Genomic DNA, 18,019 nt, shown 5'->3' with positions numbered 1-18,019 from the left:
TCACACTATAAACCATTAAACACCTTTTGAGAATTGGTGTCTGTCCAGAATATCCTTTGAGTGTGCCAGTTGTAACCGACACCCACAGCATAACCTTTACCATCTGATTGGACCAGAAGCCTAACAAACCGCCCATGAATATCTGCCATCTTGATATCACGGCCATCTGTGAAGATCAGCTGTGGTAAACCCCCTGTAAGGATAAAGAGGAAAAGGGACATTACAATGTACTATCGATAATATTAGCACAAATGCTGTGCACAACAAAAACAATTTTATTTTTATCTGCATCATAGTACTTGTCTTTATTGTTTATTAGCCAGTAACTACTCTACTAACTTGTCTGCAGTAGTGCCTTCAGTGTAGGAAGATGATTATTAACTAATGCTTTTAATGAAATTTGTAGTACTGTTGTAAAGGATGATGTTAACTTGTACTAAAATCTTTAATTCAAAGAGTTTGAGGCACTTAAATATATTTAAATAAATTAATATGGTCATACCACTAATGATCCATTATCTTTGACACATTTAGCACATAAATAAAAAAAAAAAAAACTTTTTGGTTTTAGTTTCCACTCACCTGAAATATTGGCCTTGCAGACATGACCCTGCTCCAGGAAGTATCCATCTGCACAGCTGCAATGATGGGTCCCTGGGCGATCTTCACAGAAATGATCACAGATACCCCAAATTTTACAGTCATCATAGTCTGAGGATAAAACACATGCATGGGTCAATAACACATCTCATTTCAGTTGTCCTGATCTAACCAAAACACACTTATGCAAATGTCTAGATTGTACCAAAAAAAAAAAAAGAACAAATACCTCTAATTAAATGGCTGCAACTCCTGAAAATATTTGTCTTAGTTTGTCATATTTTAATAATAAAATAAGCAGTAAATCGGTTCTGTCTTAACCAATGAAAATGATAACTATAACACCTTAAAAATTACTTGAAAAACCATAATGATTAGGTGTACTCACATGCATGAGGCATAATGTAATACTTTATGGAGCACTTGCAACTAGATTTTTAAAGGATTTCACCTTTTCATAACATTGCAATCTTTTTTTTTTTTTTTTGCTATATTTTAGTGCTTAGTGTTGTGCGTGTGCCGTGGGATTTTTTACTTATCAAAACTCTGCCACAGCAGAAAAAAGAAACACTGCTATAAACAACACTTTTCATGACTAGTTCATCTTGGCGGCTGTTATAGTAAAACGAGAGAACGGTGTGCATTTACGTAGCAGCCCTTCTAACTGCACATTCAAATCAAAATTAAAGGTGGAAAATTAACATATCTAAATTATGGATTAAATTATAGATAAATTATAGATAATTTTGTATTAACAAATCCTAAGAATTATATTTGAATATAAGACTATAAATGTAGCCTACCACAGGAAACATTATAAAATAATAAAAAAAAAAACATTACCTTTAAGGAACTAACAAACTCACAGTGATTATTCTTTCTGGCATGACGTGACATTATCCAGATGTAGACAGAAATCTGGGCACGTATTCACAAAGCATCTTAAGGCTTAAGTAGCTCATAACTTACCAATTTAGGAGAAAATCTTAAAAATAATGCATGTGTCCATCTCCTAGGACTCCAAATGTTTTGCTCTAAGAGTATTTCTCAAAGCTTTTTAGCACTAAACTAGCTCCTAAATCTGTGATTTGTTAGGAGTAATGAAGAGGACTCCTAAATCACTAAGACCAAGCCACAAACTATCCTAAAATGGCTGTTGCTGGCAATCTGCCTCAGACATAAACATTTTAGAAACATTTGACAATAATGTGCCTTTAAAAAGGTATCACCTTTATAAGGTCCATGCACTCTGTCCAAGGAAGGTATCCTGTGCTGGCTGAGGGTTTCTTGCATTTTCAGTCTTTTCAGCTCGCAAAGTTACTCAATTTAAATTCAACTCTAATCTGACTCCATTTTATTATCTAATCTGACTTCATTTTATTATGACCTCGAATTTAGGTTGAAAGGCAAATTGTTTGTTTGCTGTCTCTAATTATTACTATTATTCTGACATTTGATTGTTCTAGTTAACTCTTTACTTTATATTTACTCATTCATTAAGAATCTATGTTGCAAAAGGTGCCTCACGTCGGCCATTTTACCTGTGTCTCATGATCACAAACTTGCCAGTCTGAACATTAGTCAGAGGTTATGACTAATACTATTTAATAGGTCACCTATGCTTACCATTATTTGAGTATTAGATCTATTTAACGTTAGCCCCCTACAGTTCCCTATCTGTCGGTCACTACGAGTTATGTTGAACGACATAAGGGGCAGTCACACTAGCCTTTGAACGTGCAAAATTATTTCGGACGCCGCTGCGAATATGGGCGGGAGCAAGATATAATGGTTTTCCCTCAGTTATCACAATATGGATTAATCTGTGCTTTTACTGTGTCTTTTGCGACGGCATCGAAAGCGTCTTATTATATTGTACTCTGTCTCTCTCTCTCTCTAAAAATATATACACACTAAACAATAAAAAAATTATAGAACATGTCCTCATTCAAATGTACTATCTGTTCCCGTTTCCATTGACACTGCGAACCATGCAGCTTGTTTTTTTATTATCTTTTAAATATGTATTATATAAAATAGGATGCTGCGCTATGGCTAAAATTAGCACTTCCTTCATTTTTTAATTTCTGTACAGAGAGGTCACGCAGTGACGTATCGATCATCTACTGGTCATACGACTTCACGTGATGCGAATTCGCAGGTCAGAGTTCACCAAACTTGAACTTTCGAACGCAGCGAAATGCGAAATTTTTCGCATGAGCCTGTGTTTCCGGTCTGACGCATTTGCAAGCATATGGATGGAAGTCAATGGAACGAAAAGTGCAGTGTGACCGCCCCTATATGGGGTCTCACTTGGGAGGCCAATCAATTCTGAGTTTAAGAGAAAACGTCAATGAAAATTGGCTAGTGGATTTAACATACCTGAGCCACTCACCGTGCCAACGGGTATAGACGGTTTCAACGGCAACAACATAAACAAACGTTACTGCGCATGCGCGATTTTGTGGACCTAACTTAACTTCCGGTAGACTTCCAAATAGAATCAATAACAACAGCCAAGTCCCCTCTAGAGTAGATATGTTTTGATAACAAACAAAATATGTTTGCTGCGTGGATCAGGGGGACTTAATGAAAATGCAAATTCATTCTTTGCCAGCAGGAGATGTTTTAAAGCATAGACATAAAGCCGAGAAATAGAGGTTTCCCCAGTAACAGTTGTAAACAAAGCAGAGCTGGTACGCTCACACGCTGCTTAATCAGGCATATAACATGCAAGTCTTCCTTCAGAAATAAAGCGATATAAAAACACCTGTGCCTCGTTTGGATATTTAAACATATAAATGTAAGGAATTATTATTATTAAACGTGCAGTACATAACGTTACTCATGTTTATTCAACGAAGCCTTTTTGAAAATCGATCAGTTTTAAAATTGTGGTGAGTCTCCAAAAATAAATAAATGTATGGGAAACACATCCCGCAGCACAACCACCTGAGCCCAACTTCAGTCTACTCATCACCTTGACTTTAACTGCGTTTGTAGAAGGCACCGCAGCCAGACCGATATACACAACACAGACCGGAAGTTAACTTCGGTCCAGGTGCGTGCGCCCGATGAAACCGTCTATAAAGGGCGACAGGTGCATCCACTCATTAGATTTTTGCTTCGGAGCCGAGTGGTTGTATGAAAGCTGTTATACTCCACAAAGCCATTCATCTGCTGTGAGTCGGGAAGCTGTTCTGGTTGGTGGTACGGCGCAAACAGCAGTGTCCCTTTCAGCGATTCCCCTGGGCGCTTCAACTAAAAGAGCAGATTTCCTCAAAGAGCAAATCATAGACGATTCGCGTCTTTGTACAGACGCCGTTTAATCCACGTCCTTCTGGATTTGGTCGTTTCCTGTTCTCTGACAACGGCCACGAGCGTTGTCTTCTGTGTCTGGGCATTCAGCATGCTGAAGGCGCGTTCGTAGATGGTTCATGCACGCACTGCGTGTCAAGTCAAATCAAGTCATCTTTATTTATATAGCGCTTTAAACAAAATACATTGCGTCAAAGCAACTGAACAACATTCATTAGGAAAACAGTGTGTCAATATTGCAAAATGATAGTTAAAGGCAGTTCATCATTGAATTCAGTGATGTCATCTCTGTTCAGTTTAAATAGTGTCTGTGCATTTACTTGCAATCAAGTCAATGATATCGCTGTATATGAAGTGACCCCAACTAAGCAAGCCAGAAGCGACAGCAGCAAGGAACCGAAACTCCATTGGTGACAGAATGGAGAAAAAAACCTTGGGAGAAACCAGGCTCAGTTGGGGGGCCAGTTCTCCTCTGACCAGACAAAACCAGTAGTTCAATTCCAGGCTGCAGCAAAGTCAGATTGTGCAGAAGAATCATCTGTTTCCTGTGGTCTTGTCCTGGTGGTCCTCTGAGACAAGGTCTTTACAGGGGATCTGTATCTGGGGCTTTAGTTGTCCTGGTATCCGCTGTCTTTCAGGGATGTAGAGGTCCTTTCTAGGTGCTGATCCACCATCTAGTCTGGATACGTACTGGATCCGGGTGACTGCAGTGACCCTCTGATCTGGATACAGACTGGATCTGGTGGCTACGGTGACCTCGGAATAAGAGAGAAACAGACTAATATTAGCGTAGATGCCATTCTTCTAATGATGTAGCAAGTACATCGGGTGTTATGGGAAGTGTTCCCGGTTCCGGTTTACCTAATTAATGCAACCTAAAAATCCTTTAACGGATTTGGATATTAAAAGCATATTAGTATGTTATGTGTAAACCAGGTTAAAGAGATGGGTCTTTAATCTAGATTTAAACTGCAAGAGTGTGTCTGCCTCCCGAACAGGTCCTGTTAGGTAGGTTATTCCAGAGTTTAGGCGCCAAATAGGAAAAGGATGTACCGCCCTCAGTTGATTTTGATATTCTAGGTATTATCAAATTGCCTGAGTTTTGAGAACGTAGCGGACGTAGAGGATTATAATGTAAAAGGAGCTCATTCAAATACTGAGGTGCTAAACCATTCAGGGCTTTATAAGTAATAAGCAATATTTTAAAATCTATACGATGTTTGATAGGGAGCCAGTGAAGTGTTGACAGGACCAGGCTAATATGGTCATACTTCCTGGTTCTAGTAAGAACTCTTGCTACTGCATTTTGGACAAGCTGTAGTTTGTTTACCAAGCGTGCAGAACAACCACCCAATAAAGCATTACAATAATCTAACCTTGAGGTCATAAATGCATGGCGTGTGTGACCATAGCAACGCTGCAATCGCGTCTCTCCTTTCTTTTTTTTTTTTCTTTTTTTTAATTATTTTTCAAAAGAAAATCATTTATATAACATACAGAGGGAAAAAAACCCAAATTGTAAGGTTGACACATTTTCTGTATACAACTTTCTTTTAAACATTTTACTACCCACCACCCTCATAGGGATATAACAACAACATAAAAATTGAAAAGAAAAAAAAGAAAGAAAATTGAGAAAAAAAAAAAACATAAAATAAAGATAAATAAATAAATAATTAAACAGCATGGGTACAGAACTTGATCTACAAGGTCATATCATTTTCCAATACCTAAAAGTAAAGGGCACCAAAATTCATTAAAGAGATGTCCACGGTTATATTTCTCTAAAATAAATTTTTCTAATGGCAGAAATGAAGACAATTGGTCAAAAAAGGCTTAAGCGATGGAGGGGAAACATTCTTCCAATATAAAAGTATGCATTTTTTTGCAAAATAAGATATCAAAATAAATAACCTGCATTTTTTCTGATCTAACTCTAAATTATCAATATCATTTAACAAATATAGACTGTTACTCAAGTCAAAATGCTTATTCAAAACTGACTGAGTGAAAGAATGGATTGATCTCCAATAACCTTTTAAAAGACTGCAATCCTAAAACATATGTAAAAAAGTCCCATCCATATTTTTACATCTCTGACACACAGCTGGAATATCATTTGATATTTTATGCATTTTTAAAGGTGTTAAATAGGTTTTGTGGATAAACTTAAAATTAGTCTCCTTAATCTTAATACTTGTTAATGGGAAATGAATTCTATTACAATTATTTACCCATACATCATCTTCAAATGTTTTACTTAGATCTCTTTCCCATATTATTTTTAAAGGTCGGAAAGAAGATTGGGATTCTTTTGTCGAAATATGATAACATTTAGAAATCATTCCTTTTATTGTATCTACAGAAAAAAAAATGTCCTCCAGTTCTGACAAAAAAAAAAAAAAAAACGTATTTTATCCCCCTTAATCAGAGAGTTAGTGACACTTCGGATTTGTAAATATTTAAAAAATTGTTTGTTAGAGATATCATATTCTGCTCTTAAATCAATAAATGATTTTACTTGCATTTTTTCACTCAAAAGATCTTTAAAATATAATATACCAGAATTTAACCATTGACATATGTTGCCTGAAGTAATTAAAGTGTTAAGATCCGGATTTAAAAAGATTGGAGAATATATATAAGTACAAGAGACAATACCAATTTTCTTTCTACAATCTTTCCAAGTTTGAAGAGTGTTAATTACAGTGAAATGGTTATTCATATTTTTTATCTTTTCATAATGTTTTATAAATAACAAAGAGACAAGGGACAGTGGTTCAAATGGATTTGATTCCATCTGGACCCACATGGATTCATGTCTTTCTTTAGACCAAGAAATCAAATTCCTAATTTGGGCTGCCCAAAAATAGTATTGAAAGTTAGGTACACCTAAACCTCCCAGAGGTTCAGGCTTCATCAAAGTCAACATACTAATCCGAGGCTTTTTATTGCTCCAGATAAATCTTGAAAGATGGCTATTAATTGAGTTGAAAAAGTCTACTGGTAAGAAACATGGAAGCATTTGAAAAAAAAAAAAAGAAATCTTGGGAGGATATTCATTTTGATAAGGTTTATCCTACCCAATAATGATAACGGTAAGGAGATCCATTTCGATAAATCCAATTTCACCTTATCTACCAGGGGAATATAATTTTCTTTAACTAAATTATCCAAATCTGGAGTAATAAATATACCCAAGTATTTAAAGCCTTTTGGAGTTAGGTTAAACCCACTAGCAGAAAGTAGTTCTTCGGTTGGTATTGTGTATAAAAAAAGTGCATTGGACTTATAAAAATTTATCTTATATCCTGAATAGCTGCCGAATTCATTAACTGTGTTCAGGAGATGGGGGACAGAGTTAACAGGATCGGTGATATACAAAAGAATGTCATCTGCATATAAGGATATTTTATGTTCAACAGACACAGTCTTAAAACCTTGAATATTTATGTTATCTCTAATAAGTGAAGCCAATGGTTCAATCACCATGGCAAAAAGTAAAGGTGACAGAGGGCACCCCTGCCTTGTTCCTCTAGCTAAAGCAAATGATTTAGAACAGTAACCATTAGTTATAACCGCCGCTTTCGGGCTGTTGTAAATACTCCTTATCCAGTCAATAAAGTTATTTCCCACTTTAAATTTATTCAGGACAGCAAACAGAAAATCCCATTCTACTCTATCAAAAGCCTTCTCTGCATCTAAAGATAAGAGCAGAGAAGGCTTCTGGTGGTTATTAATCTCATTAATTACATTCAGGGTTCTCCTTATATTATCTGCTGCATATCTACCTTTTATGAAACCTGACTGGTCTGGATTTATTAATTTAGGTAAGATTAACTCCAGCCTTCTAGCTAGAAGTTTCTTAATGATCTTATAATCATGATCTAACAAACTTATAGGCCTATAAGAAGAGCATTGTAGAGGGTCTCTGCCACTTTTAAGTAAAACACTTATATGAGCCAAATTCATTGATTGAGGAAGTATTTTTCCTTTCTCTCCTTTCTTAAAGGGAAAGGAGCAGACCCCTCTGTCACTACCCGTTCCGGTTTCTCTGCCATGAGCAGAGGACCGCCGGCTAGTGCTCTGGGAGATTTGAAGGTGACAGTGAGCGCTTCTCCGCCGGGCCACGGGTGATTTTGCTGGGCTTTCTTATGGCAGTCCCAATGGGTCATTCAGTTTGCCGCTGGGGATCAGATGTCGATTGCAGCATCGGGGATGGGCTATTTACCTCTGTGGATGAAGATTCGGTGGGGCTGCCCCCCTCGGGTGTTGTCGCCACTGCCGAATTGGACCCAGAGTTGACAGCTGTGCTTGCCCGGGCAGCTGTGAGCATCAGGATGGAGGTGAATGCACCGCCCAGCCCTGAGTGCTCATGGCTGTTCAATTGGTTCTCTGTGTAGATCGCAGCTCACAACCGTGTTTTGCTCTGGTTCCTTTCTTCTCGGATGTGCATGGGTAAGTGATGTAGTCATTGATAGCCCCTTTTTACAGCCGGAAGCAGCTCGTTTCTTTCTAAACTCGATGTCAGGGTAGCTAGGGGTGTGTCGACATTCCCCAGCAGGAGAGTGCGATTGCGGTGCACTTGTGTCCGCAAAACGCCGCCACTGGGAGAAATAGTCTGCGCCTCTCACACAAGGCCTGTAAGCTGTTGGCCACTCTCGCCTCCAAGGCTTACAGTGTTGCGGGCCAAGCTGCCTCTGCCCTGCATGCGATGGCTATCCTGGAAACTCACCAAGCCAAGGCTTTAACAAATGCACGAGGGTAGAACCAACCCGAGGTTGATGCAGGAGCTGCGCACAGCGACTGACCTCACCTTTCTGGGTGACGGAAGTCACGACGCAGTCCCTCGGAAAGGCGATGTCCACTCTGGTGGTCCAGTAGTGCCGTTTCTGGTTCAGCCTGGTCGGTATGAGAGACGTTGACAAAGTGCACTTCTTCGACGCTCCCTTCTCCCAGGCTGTCCTGTGTGGCAACGCTGTCAGGGGCTGTGCTCAGCAGTTCCTGACAGAACAACAGCAGACTGAGGCCATACAGCACATCTCGCCACGATGTGATCCTCCGGTTGCCACCATTCGGTCGTGGGCAGTGCCTCAACCTGCTCGTCGCCGTGGGTGCCCCCCTGCATCCTCCACACCAGCTCCGCCCCGTGCTTAGAGTTCTTCAAGGCTGGCGTGTCGCTCCCCGCGCAGGAGAGCGGCGCCCACCATTTCACTTCTGGATGCAAAGTCCTCTAGAAAGATGACAAAGCATCTCCTCTCTCAGGGGTTGGGCACCATTTGGCACCCGCGTCCAGATCTTTGGATCCTCCACGCGTGGCTTCTGTACAGGATGCGGCAGACCTATGTGATCTGCCACCGGCAGTGGTAGACACTATCAATCAGGCTAGAGCCTCCTCTACGAGGCAGGCCTATGCTCTGAAGTGGAGTCTGTTCACAAATTGGTGTTCTTCACACCGAGAAGACCCCCGGAGATGCTCGGTCAGAGTTGTGCTTCTTCCTGCAAGAAAGGTTGGAGTGTAGGCTGTCACCCTCCACCCTGGAAGTGTATGTGGCTGCCACTGCAGCCCATATAGATGCAGTGGACGGTCGGTCCCTGGGGAGGCATGACCTGATTGTTAGGTTCCTGAGGGGTGCCAGAAGGTTAAATCCTCCTAGTACACCCGTGGTTCCCTCCTGGAACCTCTCTGGAGGAGGCAGGTCCAGCATTGGCATTGCTGTGTCCCGTAAGAGCGCTGGTCTGCTTTGGAGGTCAGCAGAAGGGGAAGGCTGTCTCCAAGAAGAGGTTGGCCCACTGGATAGTGGATGCCATCGCCTTGGCGTACTGTACCCAAGGCAAGTCGTGCCCCCTGGGGGTGAGGGCCCACTCCATATGGAGTGTGGCCTCCTCCTATGCACTGGCTCATGGTGCCTCTCTGGCAGACATTTGTCGAGCTGTGGGCTGGGCGACACCGAACACCTTCGCGAGGTTCTACAACCTTCCTGTAGAGCCAGTTTCTTCCCGTGTGTTGGGTAACAGGTAATTGGCGGGAAGGGCTGGCTGGGTGTCACGCTTGCTGCGCCATTCCCCCTAACATGGGGATGCAAGCTCCGGTCAGCCCCTGTACTGGGCTAGGTGTCCATATGGCTTGATTCCCTACAGGTAATCCCATATGTGTTTTCTTCCACGGTAAGGTTTACCTCCTGGCAAACCCGTGTCTTCTTTTGACAGACCCGTTCTGTCAGTCTCTTCTGGCAGCTGTTCCATCCCTACTCTAAGGTAGGACCTGCCTCAGAGACCCTTTCCATATGTAGTACTGCCCCATTGGTCAGTCCATATCAGTATCTCCACATGTCACCTCCCTACAGGTGGGATGTGGTCTCTGTAGCGGCCTGTTCCTAGGCTCGCTTCCCCATTGTCTTGCCAAGCTGAAAGAACAAATAGGGAAGATTTGAAGCAATCGTTCACCGAAGGTTGAAATCCCTTCCACTGAATTTGTGTGGGCGGAACAGCAGCGTTGCCTTCTCCAGCAGCGATGTACTCACCCTTTGGCCCCTTGGTACCAAGGTCAGTGAATTTGCGCTGGGGCTTTGGAAAGGTTACGACCTTAAGCGTAGCTTTTGGGGCACACCACGGCTTGCCGACAATTGCAGTGCCACAGGGTTGTGACGTGTTCAGGTTGTAGCATTTTCCATAGGACCCCATATGTCGTTCGACATAACTCGTAGTGACCGACAGATAGGGAATGTATCGGTTACGTATGTAGCCCTCGTTCCCTGATGGAGGGAACGGAGAAGTTATGTCCCCATGCCACAACCTTGAACCGTTCGCTGTTGCCGGGACACGTTCTCGGCTCCTCAGGCTAAAACCTAATGAGTGGTTGCACCTGTCACACTTTATATCCGTTGGCACGGGGAGTGGCTCAGGTATGTTAAATCCACTAGCCAATTTTCATTGGCGTTCCCCATCAGGGAACAAGGGTTGCATATGTAACCGAGACGGTACCCATGTGCAACTTAGTTAAAGCTCAAAACAATAATCAGCAGTTATGCTATAACTATTTGTCTAGCCCCCAACAGTTATATAAGTACATACAACTTAACTAAAGTTGAGACAAAAATCTTTGGTTATGCTAATTATATATTTTGATAGTAATTTTATCTAGCCCCCGATAATTAAAATAACTAGGTACAACTTCAATAAAGCTCAAACAATAGTCAGCGGTTATGCTAGTACTATTTTTCTAGCCTCCAATAGTTAATATAACTACGTACAACTTAATTAAAGATGAGACAATAACTAGCAGTTATGCACAGTACTATGACTAGCCCCCCAAAGTTAACACAACTGAGTTCAACTTAACTAAAGTCAAGCAGTTAGTCAGAAATGTAGAATCTCGACTGATGTACCCATGCTCCATCTAACCTGAGATCTAGTATGCACTTAACCCTGGACACAGATTTGCCGGAACATACGCCTTCACTTAATCTACATGAGAATTTCAAGAATAAGTCAGAATAAATCAAATGTAACAATTTATTATCAGTCAGGTAAATATGTATTATGCCAATTACATAGCCAATTAAGATATATCAACTCAATACAAAACATACATTTTTTAAAGATGAATCTAAGAGTAAGATGCATATCTGACTTTTAGTAAAATTCATAGTATGAAGTGTATAAAGACACTTCATACCACAGGATCATTCCGGCTGCAGAAGGCCCTGATCCTCTTGCAACATTTCCTTAAGTACCTCATACCAAAACAAACATCCCCCGAGAGATAGGAACGAAAAATTGAAATTAGCATTGATCATGTAGAGTTATCACCTCTTGAGACGAAAGGCATTTTGCATGAAAGACACTGGGAAATGGCACACTTTCTGCAGTGAGCAAAATATCTCTTAACTCTTAGGATCTTTATCACCTTTCAGTCTACTTCTTGTAAAATCGAGACCATTGTACCAGCCGCCCTGGGACCATTCAAATGACACCACACATGACTGATAATATCGTTTGCATTCATGTAGAACATTATATTATGCTGTTGACAATTCTGAGTAAGCTGGGTGAAGGGAAGGATGGGTGAGTGGAAGGGAAAGGGGAAAGAAGGGGATGAAAAGGAACTAATGCACAGGTGAGAGAGGCGTTTTTCCCACATTTTCCCTCAGTGGGATGTGGAGACAAATGTCTGTATGTTAATGCACTGTGTGTGTATTGTCCGTCTCAGAAGATTCCTTAGTAAATGTTTGTCTCAGCTGATTTGTAAATAGGTTTTAAGAGAAAACTGTTGTTAAAAACCTTTACTGCTATTTAGGAGAACTTTTAGTGGTAAGGTAAAATGTTTTGTGAATACGGGCCCTGATCTGTAATCAGATAATAAAGGGGTCTCGTGGCACTTACCCACACAAGTGCGACTGTCATTGGCCACAGTGAAGCCATCGGGGCAGTAGCATGCTCCACCCTGCGGGCTAGGATGACAGCGGTACTCACAGCTCAGAGCAGAACACTGGTGCAAATCTACAAGAGATACACTTTTTGTAAGTAGTTACTCTAAGTATCTTGGGCACTTGAGATAATTCAACAAAATACACTATTTTAAATTGTCCTTTAATACTGAGGGTTTCGTTGAGGTTATGCATATTCATTATAGGTGTACTAGCATCTATTAAATACTTTGTGATAGGCTGTTAGGCTTGTTAGGGAAATTGTTAATGTTAATTCTTGACCCATTATTGTCCAGTAATACTGAGGGTTTCGCTGATGTTATGCATATTCATAGAAATGCACTGGCATCTAGTAAATACTTTGTGATAGGCTGTTAGGCTTGTTAGGGGACATGCTATTGTTAAATGTTTGACAACACATCATCATTACATAAAGGTTTATGAGTACTGTGAGTAACATGCTGATCAACACAAAATTGTTAAGATTTAATTTAATTTACCACAGGTCAGATGTGCTGTACTATTGCTCTCATCTGTTCCACCAGGGCAGTCAGGATGTTCATCGCACACTTTATTTATGGGAACACACATTGAAGAGCCTGGACAGGGCCATTTGCCAGGGTAACAGTCTCTGATACCTGGGTCTGAAAGTATGAGCGTTTAGGGTTAACTAATTTACCATATGATATACTAATTGAATGTGTTGCATATCGATAGGAGAGAGGAGGTAGCTATGAATCTCACCACATCCATTCTCATCACTAAAATCCCCACAGTCATTGATGCCATCACACACCCACTGCTGAGGCATACAGCGTCCATTACTGCAGGTGAACTCTGACCCACTACAGGTTCTATACTCTGGAAGAAGACAACATAGTAGTGCTTTATAATATCAGAAACAACTACAAGTAAACTATGCACTATTGTATTTGCATGGTACTCAGAAGTACATGGTACTTTTATCGGTGACCTGATGTATACTTTGACCACCCACATTTACTTCATAAAAGGTTATCTTTTGTAACCCATGCATCTTTGGTAGAATGGTCAAGATGTATTGTAGAACCCACCACAGTTTTGCTCATCACTGTTGTCTCCACAGTCATCCCAGTGATCACAGACAAAGGGCATTGGGATGCAGTATCCACTGGTACATTCAAACTGATGTGACTGACAATGCCTTGCTGTTTGAGAAATGAAAAACAAAGAATATGAAAGGAAATGACCGTGATGTACATGGTCAAATGTTGAATATTCATCTCAACAAGCTTCAACATCTCAACATCTGATTGATCACTACACTTTCACTCACTGCAGTTGGATTCATCTGATCCATCTCGACAGTCTAGTATCCCGTCGCAGTGCTGAGTATTGTTGTAGCAAGCATCGTTAGCACATGTCTTCTCTGTGCAGGCTGGGTAATCTGGATTCAGTAATTAGGAAATTTGTCGAATTTTATTGGAATTTTAAAACCTGATGATGGAAACAAAATCTGACAATTCTTTGGTAACTGATTCATCTTGAGATTTTTATGTGTATTGGATGCTTTAAAAGAGTCATATGCTTTTTGTCTCATAAAGATAACATTGCAAAGGACCTTTGTGACATTCATTATAGGCCTGTTTGCAATTCATTTTAGTTTTTGAAGTTTCAATTCAGGTTCGAAGAATATCAACAACTACAAATAATGTGTAACAACTACAAATAATGTGTGTGTACTTGTGTTAGATGTGTTACATCTGTTAACAAATAATATAATTATTTATTCAAATTATATTTAGAATTTTCTGAATGTCTGACAATTATTTATTTTTTATTACTATATATTGACCAATAAAGAAAACTGTACTGGTAGTACTGTCACTATATTTATTTCAGTGTTTTACAGGCCTAGGCTGTACTTTTGCACTGAGGTACTCTTTGTACTCTTTGACAGAGATACTAAATTATCACAAACAAATGAGTAACAGATATTTTTATTCAATTCAAGGTTAAAATAGTAGGAATTAATTATATACAAAATGAAATAAAATAAATAAATAATTAATTGTAATTAAAATATTACTGACAATATATCATTATGTTTATTTTGTTTTGTTTTGTTTTAAGTAATGCATACTGATAAATAGGAGTTTGTGTTGTTGCTTGTAAGTGCCCCATTTCTTTTAAGTGTATGGAAGAAAGAGACATTCTTACTGCAGTTGTTCTCATCAGAGTTATCCACACAGTCTGATACATGGTCACATCTGTATTGTTTGGGAATGCACTGCCCTTCTCGACAGGTGAAGTGGTCTGAGCTACATGTCTGCCCACCTTAGAAAACAAACAATATTGAAACAATACTGAATAACAGTATTCTTTCTGTCATTTAAGCCACATAATCATACCACAGACTCTTTGCTCATCAGAACCATCGGTGCAGTCTGATTCACCATCACAAACAAACGCTAAAGGGATACACTCCTCTCCTGTCAAGCACTTGAACTGCTGAGAGCTACAGGTTGGTAAAGCTGAAAATACAATACAGAGAATGAGAAAATCCATGATCCTTGTTAAGGGGTCAATCCAACAAGCCATTGCTCAGCTAGAGATACTTACGGCAGTTCTGCTCATCAGAGTCATCTGTGCAATCCTTTGTTCCATCACACCTCCAGTCTTGATTTATGCACTGACCATTACTACACTGGAACTGACCACTGGTGCACTGACCTGCTCAGAAAATATATATATTTTTTTTTCTCTGAAAAGTAGGCTTCACCAGTTCATTAGATATTAACAAAGGAAATTAATCTAGAAAAATGTCAGAACCTGATGGCTGATGTAAAAATAAATCTTAATGGTTCTGAGGACTTAGGTTTATTAGGTAATTTAGGAGGAAAAAATCTCGGTTTTGCAAGGAATAACTTGGCAATGAGTAACTCTGTTTATAGGGTTTAGGAGCTACTGTGTAGAATACCTTAAACTCTACCTCATGTGATACCTCATAAAATTAGCAATATTGAACTCACTTTTGCAGAGGAACAAACTAAAGTTGCATTTTTTTTTTCATTGCTTCATTGTTTTGTGTCAGCAAATAACTTTGATTTCTAAATGCATCATTGGATAGTTTTTGTTAAAAAAAATATATATATAATATATATATATATATATATATATATATATATATATATATATATATATATATATATATATATATGTATATATATATATATATATATTTTTTTTTTTTTGCCTCATTCTTGTGCCAGCAATAACTTTGATTTATAAATTACATCACTGGATAGTTAAACTGGATGCATCTGAGAGGTCTGTTGTAGTATTGTAACATCCTTCTATTTCATACACTCTCAGAAAAAAAAGAACAAAACATTTTACATTTACATTTAATCATTTAGCACAGTGGTCCCCAACCTTTTTAGCACCAAGCACCGGTTTAATGTCAGACAAAATTTTCACGGACCGGGCTTTAAGGTGTGATGGATAAATACAAAATAAAATGATACGACTGGCATAAAAACTGTGGTATATTGTAAATATAATAATAAACATGAATCCACTGTGTATTCGCATAAAACTTTTTAGCAGCATCCTCGTAACATCGTGCCAACAACATAACATGAATAACATCCTCTCTGCCCCCTAACCCACTTTTTTTCACTGATTATGGTCACTATGGTGACGTTTAAACATGCCTAAAAAATAAGATGCACCACAAAAACGAATATAAAACCCATGAAAATAACACAGAGCATCCGGCCTTTTTCCAAAATAAAAGATTGTTATGGCTCAGCGCACTTCTACCTCCACCTCTGTTATTTGTTTTGCAAAAACAAGTCAAGTCCAGTCAGCGCAGGGCTGTGCCACAGTGTTGTTTTGTGTTGAAAATGTAAAAAATATATATAATGAGCGAATACATCATGAATCCATTTTCCAAACCGTGTTTTTGTCTTATCCGAATCACTACGGTACACCTATAATAAGTGTTTATATTCAGACTATTTTAGTCTTGTTGGGGTCGGCAACGCTGCAGAATAGCACAGTACCTGCGTGACTCGCAATAGATGTAAACAGAGAGAAGTAGCTCCGGCTACAATGTTCTTCCGCCAGACGCGAGCGCCAAAAAGTTACCAACTGCAGCTTTAATGTAAATTATTTATTCCTTCTTGTGCGGCCCGGTACCAAATGACACACGGACTGGTACCGGTCCACGGCCCGGGGGTTGGGGAACACTGATTTAGCAGATGCTTCTATCTAGGGGTGTGCACGGATAGTCGAACATTCTAATATTCGTTCTGCTCTAATTATTTGATAAATAAAAATGATATTCGAATTTCAAAAAAAAAAAGTTCACAACAAAACCTAATTTGGTCACAAGCAAAAAATAATTAATGAATGAATAAGGGGCCGTTCATATATCGCACCTGAAAATGCGTGGAAAACGCTAGGCGCGTCGCTTTCGCGTTCATTTAGTCAAAAGCTGTCATTAAGGCTGTACATTTTCAAAAGTTACACTTTTGTACCTTTTAGAGACTAATATGTACATTTTAAAAAGATACACTCTTAAAAATAAAGGTGCTTCTTGATGCCATAGAAGAACCTTTTTGTCTAAATGGTTCCATAAAGAACCTTTAACATCTGAAGAACCTTTCTGTTTCACAAAGGTTATTTGTGGCTAAAGAAGGTTTTTCAGATTACAAAAAGGTAGGAAAGAGGTGGTTCTTTAAAGAACCTTTGACTGAATGGTTCTTTGTGGAATCAGAAATGGTTCCTCTATGGCAGTGGTTCCCAATCCTGCACATTTTTGGTGTCTCTCTTATCTGATGCACACATTTGAGGTCTTGGAGTCTTCACTAATGAGGTGATGAGTTCAGTCAGGTGTGTTTGAACATCTAAAATATGCAGTGTTGGGGGTTCTACAGGACCAGGATTGAGAACCACTGTTTTATGGTATCGCTGTAAAGAACCTTTTGAAGCACCTTTATTTTTAAGAGTGTACTGCCCCAGTTACAGCTTTTGTACCTTTATTTCTGAGAGTGTATTGTTTGTTTAATAATCATCAAAACCATACTTAAAAAAAAGAAAAGAAAAAAAAAATCTAAATGCAATCATATTTTCAAGTGCAAATACTGCACTATACATTAATAATGCAAATATTAAAATAATTGATTTTCATTATTTTATTAAAACATACCTTGCACGATGTAGGGTCCATGGATTAGACATAACAGCGCTAAAACATAAAGGCCTAATCTGTCCATTATGGTTTTATTTGTCAAAACGTTTGCAAAGTTGAAGATAGTAGGCCACAGAATGAGAACGACTCTATTCTTCTAGTTCCATAACTGTCTCAGTATCCATCCATGGTGAGTTTTTCTCCAGACCAAAAATTTATTTGATGGGCTCCTCTCTTACAATAAGCAGGGACTGGATGAAACAGACAAAGTTACAGCCCTTTATGACCCTGACTCTGTATGACTTTAATCTAATATTAACTTTTTTTCCAGTTAAACTTGTCAGCATCAGCAAAAACCTTTAATGTAATGTTTTGTATAACAGGAGGACCAACCTTTTTTATCTTTATTGGTAAGATTTTGCAACTCCTGTAGAAAAATAGCCAATAGAGTGTACTGACTGACATAAATGAAATGTTTCAGAATTAGTGAAAGCAT

The 18,019-nt window shown here is 39.2% G+C and overlaps 1 protein-coding gene across 1 annotated transcript in view; it reads right to left on the bottom strand.

The window, feature by feature from the left end:
* The window catches only part of lrp2b (low density lipoprotein receptor-related protein 2b), a 105,998-nt gene extending 88,390 nt beyond the window's left edge, over positions 1-17,608 (bottom strand). The window contains exons 1-11 of the mRNA XM_059531984.1: positions 17,542-17,608; positions 14,949-15,059; positions 14,738-14,860; positions 14,547-14,663; positions 13,663-13,773; positions 13,421-13,534; positions 13,092-13,208; positions 12,848-12,991; positions 12,304-12,420; positions 583-711; positions 24-193 (exon numbers count right to left, since the gene is read on the bottom strand). Coding sequence (XP_059387967.1) covers positions 24-193; positions 583-711; positions 12,304-12,420; positions 12,848-12,991; positions 13,092-13,208; positions 13,421-13,534; positions 13,663-13,773; positions 14,547-14,663; positions 14,738-14,860; positions 14,949-15,059; positions 17,542-17,608 — 1,320 coding nt within the window. The remainder of the gene's footprint in view (positions 1-23; positions 194-582; positions 712-12,303; positions 12,421-12,847; positions 12,992-13,091; positions 13,209-13,420; positions 13,535-13,662; positions 13,774-14,546; positions 14,664-14,737; positions 14,861-14,948; positions 15,060-17,541) is intronic.
* Positions 17,609-18,019: the final 411 nt, after the last annotated feature.

The sequence above is a fragment of the Carassius carassius genome, chromosome 40 (genome assembly GCF_963082965.1).
Source record: "Carassius carassius chromosome 40, fCarCar2.1, whole genome shotgun sequence".
NCBI lineage: Eukaryota > Metazoa > Chordata > Actinopteri > Cypriniformes > Cyprinidae > Carassius > Carassius carassius.
This window is presented reverse-complemented; position numbering and strand designations above follow the sequence as displayed.